The 21442-nt window shown below is 49.3% G+C and overlaps 1 protein-coding gene across 3 annotated transcripts in view; it reads right to left on the bottom strand.

Annotated features, from left to right (window-relative positions):
* FCHSD1 (FCH and double SH3 domains 1) overlaps positions 1 to 18033 on the bottom strand; it is a 71637-nt gene extending 53604 nt beyond the window's left edge. For 2 of the 3 annotated variants that reach the window (XM_069969198.1, XM_069969199.1), the window contains exons 1-2: positions 17942 to 18033; positions 10457 to 10554 (exon numbers count right to left, since the gene is read on the bottom strand). In XM_069969198.1, the coding sequence (XP_069825299.1) occupies positions 10457 to 10554; positions 17942 to 17962 (119 nt within the window). In that variant the 5' untranslated portion in view covers positions 17963 to 18033. Of the gene's footprint in view, positions 1 to 10456; positions 10555 to 17655; positions 17748 to 17941 lie in introns of those variants that run through there. The other variant, XM_069969200.1, reaches the window with a different exon arrangement.
* Between the last annotated feature and the right edge of the window lie 3409 nt (positions 18034 to 21442).

Here is a 21442-nt window from a genome sequence, read left to right as displayed (position 1 = left end):
CTCCTTCTGTACTCAAGAAGCAATCTCCCAGCCTTCCCCCCCCGTGACTTCTTATCTGTGCATTATCAGGCAAACACGTCTTCATTACAGAGAAGCCAGTGAAGACGGGCTCTGCTCTCTCCATTGTAAGCCTATGAAGGGGGGTGGGGCTGAGGGAGATGAGGGAGCAGGAAGAGGTGACATGAAGGTCAGCTGTTTGTAGACTCCCTGGGCACCTAAGATGCTGGATTCTGGGGTCAGAAAGGTCAGTGCTTATCTATGAACTTACTGAGAGAAGATTGCAGGGTGTTGTGCTGTGCAGAAATCCTCCGTGCTCAGTCACTCCTAACAGCCCCTCCCCTCTCCATAGCCACATAATGGAGACAGAAATCCTGCTGCTTCTGATGTGAGGGGGGAGGCTGGGGGATTGCTTTTTCAGTCCAGAAGGAAACTCTTTTAGTACATAAAACCATTTACAGAATTTCTTAAAATCGCTTGTACTGTTGATATTTAATGTTTTCAGAAAAATGATCCTGAAATGACAGTTACGCTTTAAGACTGGTGTACTCATATGCCTTGACAAATGTCCCCCCAAATGTCTTGTTCCTTTAGGCCTGTGACTTTCTATAATAACAGACAAAAGAAACCAGGGCTGTGGAGTCGGGAGTCGTGGAGTCGGAGTTGAAGCTAGTTTTGGCTGAAGTCAGAGTTGGAAAAAATCTATTGACTCCGACTCCAGCTTTTAAAAAAATCTTAGAACAATTTAGAATTGAGTTTTTATATGAATCATCAATATCAATTATCAATATCAATTATCAATGAATCATCAATATATATTATGAGCAGCATTCTAATAGGACACTGGCCCTATTAGATAAGGGTGGTTGTGGAAAAGTTGTCGGTCACTATTTGGCAGCTTGTTTCTGAGCTGGAAGAGTCCATTATGTGGGGGGAGATCTGTGCTGGTCTCTTCCTGGATACTGGATGATTGTATATGAGCTGCAGTGTAATATGGAGATATCCTGTGTAATATAGAGGAGGAAAAGAAGACATAAGTAGTGTAGCAGTAACCTTAGTCCTCAATGTGGTGTTTTTCTTCAGTGTTCTATGGCTGCAGCTGTGTGTGTGAGTGCTATGGCTGCAGCAGGCTGTGTATGTGTCAGGGCTCCAGACTAAAAAAATTTACCTAGGAGCCATTGGCTCCTAACATGAAAAATTTAGGCGCCAAATATAATATTTGGTCGCCAACATTTTAAACCATGTAAAATTAATGTTATGTTACATGGGACTTACTGTGTGCAGAGGCCGCGGCAGCATCCTCCTCCTTTAGATTCTTTCTTTTCTTAGTTTGAAAATGTTCAACATGGAAACTTGCAACTTGACAACCATATACAGTCTGACAACCATATCCAGTCTGACAACCATATACAGTCTGACTCAGTACTTCAGCCTCACTTGGCTAGCCTTTTAATGAGGCTAACTCTTCTGAACTTGAAGGGAACCTGTCACCACCGGTGACGGGGTGACAGGCTCCCAACCCCCCTATACTCACCTCATCGCGCCGGGTCCCGCTTCTGAAGATGGTCGGGTGACGGAGATCTCAGCCGCTGCAGCCCGGCGTGCGCTGAGAGATGAGTCCAACGCTCATAGAGAATGACGGGAGAGTCCAGCGCTCCGTCATTCTCTATGAGCATTGGACTCATCTCTCAGTGTGCGCGTCGGGCTGCAGCGGCTGAGATCTCCGTGACCCAACCATCTCCAGAAGCGGGACCCGGCGCGATGAGGTGAGTATAGGGGGTTCTAATGGGGGGTTGGGAGCCTGTCACCCCGGCACCGGGGGAGACAGGTTCCCTTTAAAAGCTTGCAACAGTCTATACATACTGAGCTAGACTTATGACTGCAGCCATAGTGACCCCCCCCACAAGATGTGTATATAAATAGATATATCTCTCACCTAGTGACTAATGCAAGTGACCCCCTACAATACAGACACCTGATAATAATTGTGCATATATCTATCTCCCAGTGTCTGCAGCCAGTTTGCCCTACACTTATAGATGGCCCCCTCCCCTTATAGATGCCCCCTCCTCCCCCCCATTATAGATGCCCCCTCCTCCCCCCCATTATAGATGCCCCCTCTTCTCCCCCCTTATAGATACCCCCTCCCCTTATAGATGACCCCCTCTACCCCCATTATAGATGCCCCCTCCTCCCCCCATTATAGATGCCCCCTCCTCCCCCCCATTATAGATGCCCTCTTCTCCCCCCCTTAGATACCCCCTCCCCTTATAGCTAGCCCCCTCTCCCCCCCTTGAAGATGGCCCCTTCTCTTCCCCCCATTATAGATGGCCCCTCTTTTCCCCCCATTATAGATGCCCCCCCCTTCTCTTCCCCCCATTATAGATGCCCCCTCCCCCCCATTATAGATGCCCCCTCCCCCCCCATTATAGATGCCCCCTCTTCTCCCCCCCTTATAGATACCCCCTCCCCTTATAGATGGCCCCCTCTCCCCCCATTATAGATGCCCCCCCTTCTCTTCTCCCCCCATTATAGATGCCCCCCCTTCTCTTCTCCCCCCATTATAGATGCCCCCCCTTCTCTTCTCCCCCCATTATAGATGCCCCCCCCCCTTCCTCTATGCTAAGCAATATTTAAAAAAAACAAACACACAAACTCACCTGACAACCCGCTCCCCCGGCGATCCTCTTCTTCTTCGGACGCTGTCCCCGGCTGATGCGCGGCTGCCGGGGGTGTCCCGTCCTATCCCCGGCAGCGCGGAGCGTCAGTGAGCTCTCTGTACGCCGGGGCTGTGACTTCTGACACAGGAAGCGTCTCTGACGCGCGCTTCCTGTGCCGGAAGTCAGGGCCCCAGGCAGCTCACTGCTGCGCCGCGCTGCCGGGGATAGGATGGGACATCCCCGGCAGCCGCGCATCAGCCGCGCATCTTAAAGAGACAGCGCGCCGCCGCCGGGGCCAGTCGCAAATGGCGCCCAGATTAATAAATCTGGGCGCCATTTGCAAAATATCAGTCGCATTGGCGACCATTTTGGTCGCCATCTGGAGCCCTGTGTGTGTGTATGTACTATGGCTGCAGCAGGCTGTATGTGCGTATGTATGCTATGGCTGCAGCAGGCTGTGTGTGTGAGCTATAGCTGCAGCAGGCTGTGTGTGTGTGTGTGTGTGTGTGTGCGCCCTATGGCTGCAGCAGGCTGTGTTTGTGAGTGCTATGGCTGCAGCAGGCTGCGTGTGTGTGTGTGCTATGGCTGCAGCAGGCTGTGTGCGCGCCCTATGGCTGCAGCAGCCTGTGTGTGTGTGTGCTATGGCTGCAGCAGGCTGTGTGTGTGTGTGTGTGTGTATGCTATGGCTGCAGCAGGCTGTGTATGCTATGGCTGCAGCAGGCTGTGTGTGTGTGTGTGTGCTACGGCTGCAGCAGGCTGTGTGTGTGTGTGCTATGGCTGCAGCAGGCTGTGTGTGTGTGCTATGGCTGCAGCAGGCTGTGTGTGTGTGTGTGTATGCTATGGCGGCAGCAGGCTGTGTATGCTATGGCTGTAGCAGACTGTATGCTATGGCTGCAGCAGGCTGTGTGTGTGTGTGCGCTATGGCTGCAGCAGGCTGTGTGTGTGTGTGCTATGGCGTGCCCCCACACCCACAGTGACCCCTCTATATTACTATGTGTGACCCCTCTATATCACTATGTGTGACCCCCTCTATTTTCTGAAAAAAACTGTCTGGACTGATCTTGTAGTCACACTCCCTTCTATTTATTGCCAACAAAGAATTCACAAAATCAAAAAGTACGGGACAAATAGAGAGGATGTAAGACTGCAGGATCAGACTACACAGGGTTTGTTTTGTTGTCTGTTACCATGGAGACATACAGGTCCAAACAACTGGAAACTACATCATTTTTCGATGTACTGAAACTACCCACATGAGCTAACATTACTACTCCCCCTCAAATAAGTTTTTCCATGGGTCAGGGATATTGGGGGATTTTATTTTGTTAGTTATGGAAAGAAAACCACTGACTTGTTCCCTATTCTCTGCCAAACAACTGCCCAAATCTCAGCTGGATCTGGTGCAGAAGGACTTGGCAGATGGCTGATCTGTCTGAGGCCTGACTGGATTTTTTACATTATGAGCGGTGTTAAACTTTATTTAGGCTGTTCCTATTTAAAGGGAACATTTGCGCTGATTGGGCTCCCAGAATGGCTGCACGCAACGGGGTGCCGGTTCTCCAGACAAGGAGGTCCTCTAGCCTGACTAGTCACAGCCCAGATGACTAGTTCATGGCTCTCCCCATTTTACCGCACATGAAGCCCACAGAGCCCGGATCCCCCGTCACCGCCAGATAGCCGACTGCCAGGTGTGTACTGCCGATCTGGGAGCCCAGTCAGCACAAATGTGCAGATTGGTTCTCTTTTAATATCATTAGAGAAGGCAAAGTTCAAATTCTGTTTGATGTTATTTGTCGAAGGGATTAGGTATTAGGTAGGGATTAAAAGTCACAGAGCAGCGACCCAAAGGGCGGTATCACCTGTTCTGACTGACTATGTGTGCGTTCTGCAGCTATATCAGTTATGGGATGTGAGAGACTCGCACAGAGCAACAAAGGTGATTTCCCTGCAGGTACCCTGCCACCTGTAGTCTGCAGTCCATTGACCGCTACACTGAGGCTATGTTCACACGTAGCAATTAGTGCTATTTTTGCACAACTTTGCAATTTCACAGTAAAATAGCGATATTTTTGCCATAATTTTGACTAAACTGCAGCAAAATATAAGCGCACTTTGCAGCGAATTGTGTAATTCGCAGCAAAATAGCACTAATTAAACAAGCATTAAATGCAATGTGTGAACATAGCCGGAAGAAGGGTCCAAAGAGAAATCATAGGCCATGTGAATCTACTTCATCTTTGTATGGTAAAACACATACACATGTGGTGGAGGAGCTGAGAAGCAGCAGCAAGTGAACAGGTAAGACTTTGAAATTTGGTTCACACCTTGTTGCAAAAAAAAAAAAAAATAATAATCATCCCCAGGATAGAGGATACCAATCTGATAATAGGGGTCTGACCACAAGGACCTCCCGTGATCACAAAACTGGTGGTCAATTGCCTTCCCAAGTGAATATAGAGGCAATGTGCCTGCTCAACCACCGCACTATTACATGTCTATGGGACTACCATGAGAATACATGGAGTGGTGGCTGGACCTGCATGCTGACACTCAATTTAAAGGGTGGGCAACTCACCGCCAATCCCATGATTGGTCCAACAGTTGGACCACCACCATACAGCACTAATCTCGGGATAATCCCTTTAAGTCATTTATCTATGTAAGCATCCTCACCTCCATCTATATATTAACATATAGATTTTCTATACTTATACTCAGGGCCACTTACAGGCAAAGCATACTGTACCTATAGATAAATCCAGCCCTGGTTATCAGGTATCTAAAGGCTTCTAAGGCCTAAATGTTACCCACCAGCAGATACATGCCCCCCGTGTGCTACTCAGTTATACACGTTTTTGCAAATGTCAATGATGTTCTGACTCCCTGGGTGACCCTGTATGTGAAGACACAAAGGTCCCTGAGAAATGGAGTCTCCGTCTGTGTCCCAGCTGAGAAACAATAGACTATTCTAGGCTTTCATTTCAGTTTATGAATAAATGATTATACGGATGATTCATCCAGACAGGATATTTCCTCTTTACCTTGACGTTACTGACACCAACCAATGACTCCTGGATGATGGGAGACCTAATCTACCATAAAGCAGGGCTGTCTGGTGCAGCGTCACACCAGCGCTGTCAGGAGCTTAGGGGGAATCTCCTGTCTGCCGACCATTATTGTCTTTAAGCCTAAACTCCAAGTGATGCAACGATGCTGCTGAGATCACCGCCTGTATTCAGGAACAAATATATTTATTGTATTGGCTTATCTACTAAAAGCCTACAGCATTACAGAAGCTATAAGAGATTTCCTATAACTGATGGAAGATCTTCAGCAATTTATATACATGTTTAAAGTAAAATTACACATAGGAAGTAAAGGTCCATTTACATGGCGTGATCATTGGCTAGCAGCAATGCACATTGCCGATAATCTTCCAGTGTTAGGCTATGTTCACACTACGTAATACGCGAAAAATATGCGGCCGGACATATATGTGTACAACTCCGGCCGGAATTTACGCAAGTTGCGGCCGGCTACGTACGGTCCGCGAACTTACGCCCGTAAGCTACTTAGGCTTCCCGAGCGGCGTATGTAGCGATCTGACAGCGGTCTTTTACTTGGAAATCTTCGCCTAGCCCCGGACACCCCACAGAACCTTTTGGATCGGCACAAAAAGGTGTAAAAATTAAGAAATCACCACTACGTACGGAACCGCATGTTACGCTACAGCCTTAAGTTACAGCATTTCCGTCCCGAAACAATGGTCTGGTTCATTTTTTACGGCGCCGCATACGATCCGGCCGTAAGTTCGTACGTAGTGTGAACTGTCCGGCCGTAGATCGTATACTTTCCATTGTACGCAAACTACGTAAATCTCTGGCCGCTTATTCACAGACCGCACTACGGCCGGAAACTTACGTAGTGTGAACATAACCTAAAAGGTCGGCGTTCCATCGGTTTTTCAATCATTACAATTATCAGAAGTTGACCATACATCTCCCCTTATAAAATAGAAAATGCGACCAACTATCATGAAATTAATGGTCCACATGAACAATACAGTGATCATTTGTGGGGCCCGGTATTGAGCCTTATAAAGAGAGATCGGGGCTGTTCTGCCGCCTAATGATAGGTCATGTAAAGAGGCCCTAAGGCTAGTCATTCATGTTACATAACCATTAAAGGGGTTGTCCGGCGATAAAAAATTATTCACAGAATAACACACATTACAAAGTTATACAACTTTGTAATGTATGTTATGTCTGTGAATGGCCCCCTTCCCCGTGTCCCACCACTCCCACCCGTGTACCCGGAAGTGTGGTGCGCTATACATTACCTGTCACGTGCCGACCACGGTCTCCGATCCTCAGCAGTGACGTCTTCTTCGGGAGGCCAGCGGATCTTCCCGAGTGCCGGCCGCCCTCTGCAGCGTCATCCGAAGCTCAGCCGCGATTGGCTGAGCATAACTGTGCTCAGCCAATCGCGGCTGAGCAGCTGATGACGTGGCCGCGTGGGAGTGGGTGTCTGAACATAACAACATGCACCTACCTCCCCAGCTCCAGCGCTGGTGTCTGCTGTCCCCCGCTCCAGTTCCCGATCCCTTAGCGAAGTGTCAGTCCTGCTCACAGCCGGTCAGTGACAGAGATGGGACCCTGCTCTGACCAGGAAATGGCCAGGGGACCGAGAATTAGAGCGGCGGAAAGCGGACCCCAGCAATGGAACCGGTGAGGTAGGTGTATGTTGTTATGTTCAGCCACCTCCTCCCCGGCTCTTTAGAAAAAAAAAAAAATGTTCAACCTGGACTTCTCCTTTAATGACCTATCCTGAGGGCAGGCAATCAATAAAAAGGTCCTAAAAAGCCCCTTTAACTGAACTTATATACTATCAGATACAATCTGGTATGTTAACGCACATCATTATAATCCACAGAGAAGACCACTTGCACACATCAGTGGAGACCGCAAGAATTGCTAAAGCAGCCGGCCGTCTTGAGTACAGTCTGCAGACTCAAAGCTGTCGCTGTATAACTGGCTAAATATCTTATGACCGGCAGTGATAAATCTGCCCTATCAGGAGGTTATATTTAGAGCATGATCCCATATCCAACAATGATTACAGGACTTCCTATAAATCCACACACTGCAGAGAGCAGCAACTAGGTGGCACAGGGCTCTTAGCACCCAGATAGATCTGATTACTAATTTACTATTCAAAGTGATGGTGCGTTTACACAGACAGATTTATCGGACAGATTTTGGAAGCCAAAGCCAGGAATGGATTTGAAAAGAGGAGAAATCTCAGTCTTTCTTTTATGACCTGTTCTCTGTTTATAGTCTGTTCCTGGCTTTGGCTTCAAAAATCTGTCAGATGAATCTCTGTGTAAACGCACCACCATAACCAAACACTAAACTCCATATACTACAGATTTCGAGTAATGTTTAACATTCATTTAGAAATAAGACCAGCATTTTAGAGTGTCGCTCTCCACCCACTCAATACTAACTTTTACAGAGTTTACTTAGCTTCCCACTGAAAGGAAGTGAATGCACGGCTCAAGTATGCTCCATAGAATTACTGCACTGGGTCTCTGCTGCTATATCCCACAAGGCCGTTTCCTCCAATTCAAGTGATATCATTTTAATGGCAATCCTGCTGCTCCAGGGATTTACAGCAGCCACCTATCTGTATGAGGGTGAGGAGCCGGGCTATGGTCAGCACAATGCTATACCTCAGCACTTATACACTACAGCTACCAATGGCACCAGGCAATTTCACAGTCCCTATATAAGTCCCTAGAGATAGAATCCCAGGAAAATACCTGCTAAGGAATCAGAAGAGAAGGAAAAGACGCAGACATATACTCAATTTTTTTTTTTTAAATCAATTTTATATTTTCCACCGAATAACAAACATGTGACATCTAAGGTCATCGAATAGACAAAAGCAAGTTACATCGATAGAGTAAGGTGCAATGGATAAACCATATGCGTAACTATGCCAAATAAAAGTGATGACCAGATGAACATAAATAAGAAATCATCAAAGAAATCCGTCTTAAAGGGGTACTCTTTTTCTTCCAAATCCACTGGTTTCAGAAAGTTAACTATACTTGTAATATACTTCTATTTAAAAATCTCAAGTCTCCCAGTACTTATCAGCTGCTGTATGTCCTGCAGGAAGTGGTGTGTTCTTTGCAGTCTGACACATTGCTCTCTGCTGCCACCACTGTAGTTTGGGTACGGTATGACAGCTTCCATTGAGTGTAAGAGAACAAAGAAATCCTTCTACTGCTCAAAGAACAGCCCAAAACGGGTTTGGCAGGGGAAAGCCAGCAATCAGGGGAAAGGCCACAGCTTTTATCACTCCTATTAGCCAAATAGTACAATAATATTTTGTACCACAGAGAATAACGGGATAGGAGCTCGGCTATTATGATGTTGATGTGATAGTGAAAAACATATTCAGGTGACAGGACCACCTCAGTCTTACATTACTATTAAGGGTATATTCACACGGGCGGGCTCGCAGCGAGATTCTCGCTGCGAGCCCGGAAGGTCCTGGCAGTTCCCAAACACTACATACTTGCTGCGGTCTAAACGACCGCAGCGAGTATGTAATTCTACCGCCCTTAACCCCTTCTGCTCCCGCCCGGCTCCCCCGCTGTAAGCATACATTACCTGTCCTTGCTGCACGGGGTCCCGGCGTCCTGCTCTCCCGTCCGGCCAATTAGTGTGTTGCCCAGCCGCAGCCACTGATTGGCCGGGCGGGAGAGCAGGACGCCGGGACCCCGTGCAGCAAGGACAGGTAATGTATGCTGCTTACAGCGGGGGAGCCGGCGGGAGCAGAAGGGGTTAAGGGCGGTAGAATTACATACTCGCTGCGATCGTTTAGACCGCAGCAAGTATGTAGTGTATGGGAACTGCCAGGACCTGCCGGGCTCGCAGCGAGAATCTCGCTGCGAGCCCGCCCGTGTGAATATACCCTAAGAGTAGAATGAATGACCCTAAAGCCAATAGTCCAGTGGGTTATCCTAGATCAAAAAAAAAGGGGGGGGGCTTCCAAGACCAAAAACCTTTTGCTTTATTCCAGAACCAGCACCATTCTTGTACTCAGATCGTGTGTTGTGTTGCAGCTCAGTTCTACTGAAGTAAATGGAGGCGAGTAATACTACACACAACCTGATGACAAGTGTGGGGCTGTTTTTTTTTTGTTTGTTTTTTTGAGAAACCTAAGATCATTTAAAAAAAAAAAAAATCTGCATAACTCCAAAGGCAGCTTCACACGTGACGGAATTGCAGCAGATTCCCCTCCTGTCAGTTTCAATAGGATTACATACTCGCAGTGGAATTGTCATCCCGCTGCAACTATGTGAACGGCAGCCCCCCACCCCCGACAGCGGGCCAGTCAGTGTATGCACCAGGCTCTGTTACGTGTGAAGCTTCCCTAAAGGGTAATAAATAAATAACTATAATAAAAAATTAATTCTCTGTAAATAGAGCTCAGCCAAGAAGAAAAAGCATACTCACCTTCCTCACTTCCTACTCCTGCTGTTTTTAAGGAGCATAGTCCGGCACTATGTTGGGATCAGGGTTGGCACATGGTATTGCCCCCTCAATTAATCAGAAATTGTTATGGGATACAGTTGGAAGTGTTGTACAGCAAGACTAAGCTTTGTGAGAATGGTGGCTGTAGTGGGGAAGCTTGGAAGGTGAGTATGTTTTTTTTGTTCTTCCACCTAGCTAGAGGTTACTCCCTAGAACACCCCATTAAATGTCAGTATTATCACCACCCGTCACCTGATGTCTTCCAGTAGTTCAGTATCTTGCTGTTGCTTGTTCTGCAGACTCGACAGCTGCTCCACAAATCGAACCTTAACCTCCTGGGTGACTTTCACCTACGGAGCCACAAAAGAAGTAATTTATCAGCCAACTCTAGGTCTGACATTGTTTCACACAAGAATCTATACTGGCATATTTAGAACAAAATATTCCACCTACACTTTAAATCATGATTCAAAACACGGAGATCAGTCGGGTGCCAGGATCCGGTCCTGGGATCTCCTCCATCAGCAACATCTTCACTGGAGCAGTACATGCAAGTATGGATCTAACTAATGGTGCGTTTACACAGGCAGATTTATCTGACAGATTTCGGAAGCCAAAACCAGGAACGGATTTGAAAAGAGGAGAAATCTCAGTCTTTCCTTTTTGACCCATTCCCTGTTTATGGTCTGTTCCTGGCTTTGGCTTCAAAAATCTGTCAGATAAATCTGCCTGTGTAAACACACCATTACTGGGGTCTTTATACCACTAATTCCTATAATAATAATATGACATTAGAGAAGAGACAATGATGCAATCCCCACTAATGCTGCGTTTACACGAAACGATTATCGGGCGAATTTTCGCGATAACGATCGAATTCGAACGATAATCATACGTGTAAACGTGGCGAACGATCGATAAATCGTTCATTTTGATCTTTTAACATGTTCTTAAATCGTCGTTCGCAAAAAAATCGCCGTTGGTTTCGTGTAAACAGTCGTTCACTGATTTTACCTATGCGTGAGATAGGCTTAAGCGATCGCAAAACAAATTTTCTGTACGATATATCGTTCCATCTAAACGCTGAGCATTCTAAAAAAAAATAGTTACTTCGAAATCGTTAATCGAACGATCGGGCGAATTATCTCGCCGTGTAAACTTAGCATTAGGGTCCATTTACACAGAAAGATTATCTGACAGATTATCTGCCAAAGATTTGAAGCCAAAGCCAGGAATGGACTTGAAAAGAGGAGAATCTCAGACTTTCCTTTATGACCTGATCTTTGTTTACAGTCTGTTCCTGGCTTTGGCTTCAAATCTTTGGCAGATAAGCTGCTAGATAATCTTTCTGTGTAAATGGACCCTTACTTGCATCCATCTATATCGCTGTCTACAGTCCTTATACTCATAGAGAAATGTGGAGTCTCCATTGTTCCCAATAGACTTTTGCAGGATGAATCTACGAACCGGATCCCAAAAGTGACGGGGTTTGTGCGACACTCAACTAAAAGTATTTTGCCAGTGATCGGCTGTAGTAGTCAAACATATGAGTATACAGGTGCATCATCACTTCAGTCATGTGAACACAGACCTACAGGGGGCGCTGCAGTGATGGGGGATAGCCCTCATTCACACTAGAGTATTTTGCACCTGTTTTAAGCTAAAATAAGGAATATGTTTAGGAAACTATAAAAAAAAGGTTGTTTTTTTTTCCATAATTTACTGTGAGGATCTCTCACACTTCTGAAACAAATACTGATCAGATACAGATCTTTTTCACCATTCATTCCATTGTTAGTTCTTTACTGTATTTGTTCTGCATTCAGGGGCGCCGCAATGATGAGGCGACCTGAATCGTCTGCCTCAGGCGGCGCCACCAGCTGTCTTCATGGGGGCGGCATTCAGTGGCAGATTATAATATGAGCGGTTCGGGCGGCCGCCCACATTATAATCCGCCACTGACTGTACCCAGGGCCGCTTTAACCAGAGGGCACATGGTGCACGTGCACCGGGCCCACTGGTTAAAGGGCCCCCCCCCCCCCCGAGCAGGCCGGCCGTTGCTATGTGCGACCAATGCGGTCGCACAGGGCTCCGGCCACCAGCCTGTCATGGGGGAGCGCCATGGATGGGTAATCTACTTACCCCTCCATGGCGCCCCCTGCAGGGCCCCCCCGTCCGCCGCTGCCCCCGTCCGCTGCTGCTGCGGCGCTTCAGCGCTGCAGCAGCAGCGACACTGACAGAGAGAGAGCCATTGGCTCCCTCCCTGTCAGTCACTCACTCTTGTGGCCGCACTTCCTGCGGTCACAAGAGGCCGCGCTCTCCCTCTAGCGCCCGACGTCACTAGAGCGTCGGCGCGAGGGTAAGGGGAGTGCAGCCTCTAGTGACTGCAGGAAGTGCGGCCACAGGAGGGAAGAGAAGAGGAACGCGTGGACCCAGGTGAGTAAAAGTGTTTGTTTTTTTCAATGTTATATAGCAGGGGGAGCTATATACTATGGGGGGGCACAGGGGGCTATATACTATGGGGGAGAACAGGGGGCTATATACTATGGGGGAGAACGGGGGCTATATACTATTGGGGAGCACAGGGGGCTATATACTATTGGGGAGCACAGGGGGGCTATATACTATGGGGGAGAACGGGGGCTATATACTATTGGGGAGCACAGGGGGGCTATATACTATGGGGGAGCTATATACTATCAGGGAGCACAGGGGGGCTATATACTATGGGGGAGAACGGGAGCTATATACTATTGGGAAGCACAGGGGAGCTATATACTATTGGGGAGCACAGGGGGCTATATACTATGGGGGAGAACGGGGGCTATATACTATTGGGGAGCACAGGGGGCTATATACTATGGGGGAGCACAGGGGGCTATATACTATGGGGGAGCACAGGGGAGCTATATACTATGGGGGAGCACAGGGGAGCTATATACTATGGGGGAGCACAGGGGGCTATACACTATGGGGGAGCACAGGCGAGCTATATACTATTGGGGAGCATAGGGGAGCTATATACTATTGGGAAGCACAGGGGGCTATATACTATTGGGGAGCACAGGGGAGCTATATACTATGGGGGAGCACAGGGGAGCTATATACTATGGGGGAGCACAGGGGGCTATACACTATGGGGGAGCACAGGGGAGCTATATACTATTGGGGAGCACAGGGGAGCTATATACTATTGGGAAGCACAGGGGACTATATACTATTGGGGAGCACAGGGGAGCTATATACTATGGGGGAGCACAGGGGAGCTATATACTTTGGGGGAGCACAGGGGGCTATATACTATGGGGGAGCACAGGGGAGCTATATACTATGGGGGAGCACAGGGGGGCTATATACTATGGGGAGCACAGGGGGCTATATACTACTGGGGAGCACAGGGGGCTATATACTATGGGGGAGCACAGGGGGCTATATACTATGGGGGAGCACAGGGGGTTATATACTATTGGGGAGCACAGGTTAGCTATATACTATTGGGGAGCACAGGGGCTATATACTATTGGGGAGCACAGGGGAGCTATATACTATTGGGGAGCACAGGGGTCTATATACTATGGGGGAGAGCACAGGGGGCTATATATTATGGAGAGCACAGGGGGGCTATATACTATTGAGGGGGAGCACAGGGGGGCTATATACTATTGGGGGAGAGCACAGGGGGGCTATATACTATTGTGGGAGAGCACAGGGGGGCTATATACTATTGTGGGAGAGCACAGGGGGCTATATACTATTGTGGGAGAGCACAGGGGGGCTATATACTATTGTGGGAGAGCACAGGGGGGCTATATACTATTGTGGGAGAGCATAGGGGGGCTATATACTATTGGGGGAGAGCACAGGGGGGCTATATACTATTGTGGGTGAGCACAGGGGGCTATATACTACTGGGGAGAGTGCACAGGGGGGCTATATACTAATGGGGGAGCGCACAGGAGGGCTGTATATAACTGGAGGAGCACATGAGGGTCTATATACTACAGGGACACCTTAAAACTATGGAGGCACAGAGGGGTGTAACTATGTAGGAGTACAGAGGGGTGTAACTACTGTATAGGGGTACAAGGGACCTAACTACTGTATGTGTTGGAGCCTAAAATATTTGTCTGGCAGATTCTGGAGAGAAGATTCACAGCCAGGAGAAGACTTCAAGGTGGCCCAGGCTGGATGGAGAGAAAAAGAAAAGGTGACAGACTCTGATCGGAGAAGACGCCTCCGGTGAGTCACTGGATGTAACTTCACTCTGTTATAGGCTTGTACTGATAGGGGTCATGGTGTGGCGGTATTATGTAATGGTATCAATGGTGATATCTTTCTGTTTTGTTTAGTGCAGTTTTTATGTAATATGTAATCACTGAATGGTGGAAATAGTGTTATAAGGTAACTACTGTATGTATTGGGGCTCTTGATACAGTGTGGGGGCAAATTCAGTACATTATACAATGTGCAGAAAGGTAAGGGGGGGCCCACTCTTGAGGGCTGTGCACTGGGCCCACCAATGTATTAAAACGGCCCTGACTGTACCATGTACTGGAGCCCCCCCGCCCCCGGGCAGTATCTGTAATGAGATGCTGTGAGCGGGGGAGACTGTATTCATAAGCGCCGCGCTGTACTAAATCAGCCGCGCGGTGCTGATACTACAGCGCGGCGCTTATGAATACAGTCTCCCCCGCACACAGCATCTCATTACAGATACTGCCCGGGGGCGGGGGGGCTCCAGTACATGCATTCCACGTCCGTGATCCGTCAGGATCACGGAACGTGGGAATGCAGCCTTAGTCCCCCGGCTGATGTGCGGCTGCCCGGGGTGTCCCGTCCTGTCCCCGGCAGCGCGCGCATCAGAGAGCTCCCCGTGCGCCGGAAGTCACAGGCACAGGCGCACGGGGAGCTCTGTGATGCGCGCGCTGCCGGGGACAGGACGGGACACCCCGGGCAGCCGCACATCAGCCGGGACCAGACCAGAGAGGCTCGACGGGGGAACGGAGGGCAGGTGAGTTGTGTGCTGTTTTTTGTTTTTGTTTTATCTGCTGTGCAGGGGGGGGGGGGGAGGAGGACCATCTATAAGGTAGGGGGGGGAAGGGGGCCATCTATAAGGGAGGGGGGAAAGAGGGGGACGATCTATAAGGGAGGGGGGAAAGAGGGGGACGATCTATAAGGGGGGGGGGGACCGTCTATAAGGGAGGGGGAGAGGGAAGAGGGGGACCATCTATAGGGGGGGGCCATCTATAAGGGAGGGGGGAAAGAGGGGGACCATCTATAAGGGGGGGGGCCATCTATAAGGGAGGGGGGAAAGAGGGGGACCATCTATAAGGGGGGGACCATCTATAAGGGAGGGGCGGGAGGGGGACCGTCTATAAGGGGGGGGAAGAGGGGGACCATGTATAAGGGGGAGAGGGGGACCATCTATAAGGGAGGGGGAAAGAGGGGGACCATCTATAAGGGGGCATCTATAAGGGAGGGGGGAGAGGGGGACCATGTATAAGGGGGGGAGGGGGACCATCTATAAGGGAAAGGGGACCATCTATAAGGGAGGGGGAGAGAGGGAAGAGGGGGACCATCTATAAGGGGGGGGAAAGAGGGGGACCATCTATAAGGGGGGGGAGAGGGGGACCATCTATAAGGGGGGGAGAGAGGGAAGAGGGGGACCAACTATAAGGGGGGGGGGAAGAGGGGGACCATCTATAAGGGGGGAAGAGGGGGACCATCTATAAGGGAGGGGAAAGAGGGGGACCATCTATAAGGGAGGGGGGAGAGGGGGACCATCTATAAGGGAGGGGGGAGAGGGGGACCATCTATAAGGGGGGGAGAGGGGGACCATCTATAAGGGAGAGGGGACCATCTATAAGGGGGGGAAGAGGGGGACCATCTATAAGGGGGGAAGAGGGGGACCATCTATAAGGGGGGAAGAGGGGGACCATCTCCTAAAAGATCAGCACCCTCCTCTCCTGACATCCTCTGTGCTGCTGGGACTTCTCCTATAGGATTAGCACCCTCCTCTCCTGACATCCTCTGTGCTGCTGGGACCTCTCCTATAGGATTAGCACCCTCATCTCCTGACATCCTCTGTGCTGCTGGGACCTCTCCTATAGGATTAGCACCCTCATCTCCTGACATCCTCTGTGCTGCTCGGACCTCTCCTATAGGATTAGCCCCCTCCTCTCGTGACATCCTCTGTGCTGCTGGGACCTCTCCTATAGGATTAGCCTCCTCCTCTCCTGACATCCTCTGTGCAGCAAGGGACCAAACATTATGTTTATTGGGGACAGCAGTGGGGGGGGGGGGGGGGCAGTAGTGGATTATAATGTGGGCGGATTGACGGGGGGGGGGGGGGGGGCGTCATTCTATAGTTCGCCTCGGGCAGCAGAGAGGCTAGAATCACCCCTGTCTGCATTTTACTATAAAATGTGTTTGTCATCCCTATTTGTTATGTTTTGAGTTCAGGGGAATGATTGACTAGACAGACACATAGAGGCTGTGGTTGTTGTAAAAAAAAAAAAAAAAAAAAAAAAAATGTAGTGACACTCACTCACCCCAATCACCTGCTGTTCTGACAGTTTTTAGTCCCTGCTCGCTACCAATTCTTCCTGGTAGCAGCCATACATTGTCCCCACTAGAACTACAAAGCCAGCCAATCAGTAACTGGCAAAGGAGGGAGTTTTTACAGGGGTGATGCATTACAGGGGGGGGGGGGGGGGGGGCCCAGGAAAGGTATATACATATATATATATATATACACACACACTGTTTTGGTAATAAATAAATATGCACATGTAAATTATACAAAATAAAAAATTAAATAAATAAAATGGGCCAAAATCTGTAGCACTGCGAGTCCTCAGGAACACACTGCATTTTAACACAAAGCCCCATCCATATGAAACATGGACATGTGAGTAAACCAGTGATTTAAGGATTTGCTCTAAGTGTGAATGAGCCCTAAGGCAGCAGGGTGTCAGTAAAGTGTAAGGCTTACTAGTTGCAGTATTTCTGTGATTCTGGAAGCGGTCATATGCAGGAGCTGCAGGAAGTCACAACCCCTCAGTGATGGCCACATCTTTCTATATATATATAGTGATGCTTATCTGTATACCACAGATAGCACGCTCACACACATACTATGCAGACTACAACTCTACTGTCCTAAGGCCTCTACATATGTCTCTGTTCACACTGCATGAGCCCTGCGTCTGGAGTATTCCTGTGATTGATACCTGCCACATACAGCGGCACATAAGGGAAACATATAGGTTATTACTGATCTCAGACCAATGAACTAGCCAACTATACCAGCCAACTAGCCAACTATTCCATACAGTAAGGAACACACCTCTCTATATTCTGGCACTCAGTAGGTTACATGTCTATGGGCATCCTGCCCAGCCTGCACTACTTTTCCATCATCTCAGTCTACTATAGGGATCACCTCCTACCTGCAGATCCCAGATCCTGTGGAGGAGACATCAGGACAGTGTTCTGACCATAGTGCATGCTGGGAGTTGTAGTACATCAGCAGCTGCAGGGGCTCAGGCTGGGATCTCTGCATTAGGAGTCAGGTCATTGTCCTCTATGACAGGATATCCTGTCCTGCCCCATGTAAACAAGTGCAGGTGTATTGCCCCCTGCTCCTCCCTATGTGTCAGTGACTGTGGGGGTAACAGGTGACAGCTCCCCCTGCACCCCCCTCCTCCCCTGCAGCAGCAGGCAGCCCATACTCACTTTCCTGGGAGGCGGCTGCATCCTGACGGCTGCTCCTGTGTTGTCAGGACAAGGTAGCAGAAGCCCGGAACTCAGCTCACCTCTGCCAGCTCCCCGCCCCATCACCGCTGGCCCCGCCCACACCCTGTAACACCCCGCGCAAACCCCGCCCATGTAACGCATACCACGCCCTTAAATTACCGCTATGTCCTGTGACCCCGCCCTCTCATTTCATCAGGAAGCCTGGCAGCGACTCATGCTTTCCCCTTGTGTTTGCTAGGACACAGCGCCATCTAGTGTTATATAAGCAATGCTGCAGGCATTGAATAATCATCATTGTCATTTAAGTAATATGGAAACATTGCAGCTGAAAATCAGTTCTATTCATCTGATGAGGTTTGTTTTCGCAACAAATGAATAGGAGCAGAATGATTAGGACTGTGGTTTCATATGTTTCCCTTGTGTGCCCCTGTATGTCTCATGTGGCTCATGCAGTGTGAACAGAGTCATACGTAGAGATATTAGGATTTCTAATAGTTCAAGTCTGCATATTATGTGTGTGAGCGCGCCATCTGTGGTGTCCAGATGAGCATCACTATATATACAGAGATGTGGCTGTCACTGAGGGGTTGTAACTTCCTGCAGCTCATGCATCAGACAGCTTCAAGGATCACAGAAATACTGCAACTAGTAAGCCTTACGCTGGGTTCACACCATGTTTTTTTCATCCGTTTTTACGAAAAACAGATGCATTTGTGTGCATCCGTTTTGATCCTTTTTTTTTTTAATATATAATGGAAGTCAATGGATCAAGACGGATCGAAACAGATGGACACAAATGCATTGGGGGAAAAAAAACAGCTGAAAAAAAAAGTAGTGTGAACCCAGCCTTAGGCTAAGTTCACACAACATTTTTTTTTTTTAATTAATCACAGCTGTTGTTGCAATTTGCAACAACCGCCGTGATTAATTCAAAAGATACTTTGCATTGAAAATAAATGGAATCCGGCCAGAGTGTATACACTTAGGGAGGCATTTATTAAGTCCGGCGTTTTTTACGCCGGACTTAAAAATGCCCCCGCAGCTCCGGCGGTACCGGGATTTATGTAGAGGCGGACTGCCTGTACATAAATCCTGTGCGCGCCGGTGCGCACCGCCGAAAACCTACGCCAGCTGAGGACTGGAGTAGGTTTTCGGCGTACATTTGGGCGGAACGGATGATAAATCGCGCGGACTCTGAGTCCGCGCCCTCCGTTCCGCCCACTTCCCGCCTACTTTCCGCCCCCTTTCCGCCCCCTGGCGTACTCGGCGGAAAGTGCCGATTTGCGATTATTTTATTCGCAAATCGGCCATTTGCGTATAAAATAATACGCAAATCGGCACTTTCCGCCAAAAATCATCCGTCCGCCGGATGATAAATGTGGCCCTAAGTATACGCTCCGTATACGCTCCAGCCATGAACTGGTGTATTGCAGATTACGGGGGTGTAAACTTACCCATACACCCCATACCTAAGGTAGCTCCCGCCCTCCACCGAAAACAGACACTGATACCTATTAAATTGGAAAATTGGCCACAGCAGCCTCTTTATTAAATATACAAATGTCCAACCAGAACAATTAACAATGAAAATCAAACTTTATATGTATAACATATATATAACTCTAACCATACCCTGGGAGGTAGAGGATGGCACTTCTGGCAGTATGAAAAACAAGTTCCCATGTCGCAACGCGCCGACTCAGGGAGGGGCAAATGTGCCACAATACTGCCAACCCCGTTCCAAGGACCATGTGATAACCACTGCCTGAGCAGTAACCAGTAGCAACCCCTCCCCGCTTCCACGCCCTGTAACCAACAAGGGGTTGCTACTCCTCCAAGTTACATCCAAACTCCTCCTTAATCTGCGCCATCCCCGACCTCCCCTCCGCCACAGCGAGCAAGCCCGACACCTTGAGCTTGCGAGTCCCGCCACACCTTGACTCCTTTCTCGATCCCATCCTGCAGATCGGAAGTCCATAAATCAAAAACCCACCTCATTCAGGTGAACGCCATCACCGTCCATGAAACCCCAGCCCGGCACTTCGAGTTCCCTGTGCCGCACCACAATGCCCCCATTGCGTGCAACAAACCGAGACACCTCCCGGTTCACTCTCCCCCGAGCTCTATTCAGCCTGTCCACAGACCGAGCGTGCCTCCACACAAATCGAGTCACCATCTCCGACCATATTACTATCAGGCCCGGGAACATGGACCATAGACGGAGCATGTCATATTTAATATCCCTGATCAGGTCCCGTGAGGAACGGACACCGAGGTCATTACCCCCCACGTGCAACACCAACACGTCAGGCGACCTGTCCAATCGGGAGTAAAAATGAATTTCTGGCAAAACGCCGCTCCATAACAAGCCCCCGATTCCCATCCATCGGACACTCACGTCCCCCCGAGGGAAACCCAACTGCCTGCCTTCGGGCCTAACCTCCGCTCTGGCTGCCCCCCGACGGACGTAGGAATGGCCCAGGATCCACACCAAGCAGGCATCTTAAAAACAAAAAAGGAAGGCAAAACACATAACAATGACCCACCACCCAGGCAACACAGAAACTCACAACAACTCCAAACGCACATAAGATCTGAACCTCTCAGACTCCCACCTCCCAATCTGACGCACCATCTGCTCCCCCAACCCCCACCGTACCGCCTCAGTTGCTGCGCCAATGCGAAAAGAGTGAGAGGCAAACTCTCTCGCAGGGAACCCCAGCCTGTCCAGTCCGCCGCGGAAAATGGCAATAAATTGAAAGCGCGACAACGAGCGCCCATCACGATGTATCAAAAAGGACCCGTCCGGCAAGTCGGGACGAACTGCCAAAAAACGTTGGACGCAGCGAACCGGACAGGCCACCGACCCCGGCACCGCATACAACATAATACGCTTCCCCCTCCCTGCCTGATCGGTCTTTGACCGCCGCAAAAAACAAGACACACAATCAATCCCCAACACAACATCCCCAAACTGCAGGCCCCCACTCGCAGCACAAGAGTGGCTGACCAGCTCCCCCACCCGGAACGCCCCAAAAAACGCCAACGCAAATGCCGCACCAAAAAGCACCGCCTCATACTCACTGCTACACATATCACCCAACACCCCAAATAATTTAACCAACAAGTCAAAGGACACAGGCCTCCTGCCATCTCGCGCTACCCTGGACTTCCTATACCCTATCACTGCTTGCCTTACCACAAAATCCCTGGTAGCATCCCCGACCCTAAACCACTTGAACCAATAAGCCAAACCCGCCAGCTTCTTAACCACCCCCGCCGCTGACACGCCCTCTTCAAATGCTATCCCCACAAAGCACGACAAAGCCGGCACTAAATCCCCATGGAGACCATCCACACCCAAACCGCTGCAAAAATTCCGCCACTCGCGCCACACCGCCTCACGTCCCCTCCAAGTCCCCTCTGTCACTGAACGCTCCATCAAGGAAAAAGCCGTCCGGAGACCACTTCCCACAGCAG

This window comes from Dendropsophus ebraccatus, chromosome 1, assembly GCF_027789765.1.
Source record: "Dendropsophus ebraccatus isolate aDenEbr1 chromosome 1, aDenEbr1.pat, whole genome shotgun sequence".
NCBI classification, from domain to species: domain Eukaryota; kingdom Metazoa; phylum Chordata; class Amphibia; order Anura; family Hylidae; genus Dendropsophus; species Dendropsophus ebraccatus.
Note: the sequence above shows the minus strand (reverse complement) of the source record. Positions and strands in the feature narration are given on the sequence as shown.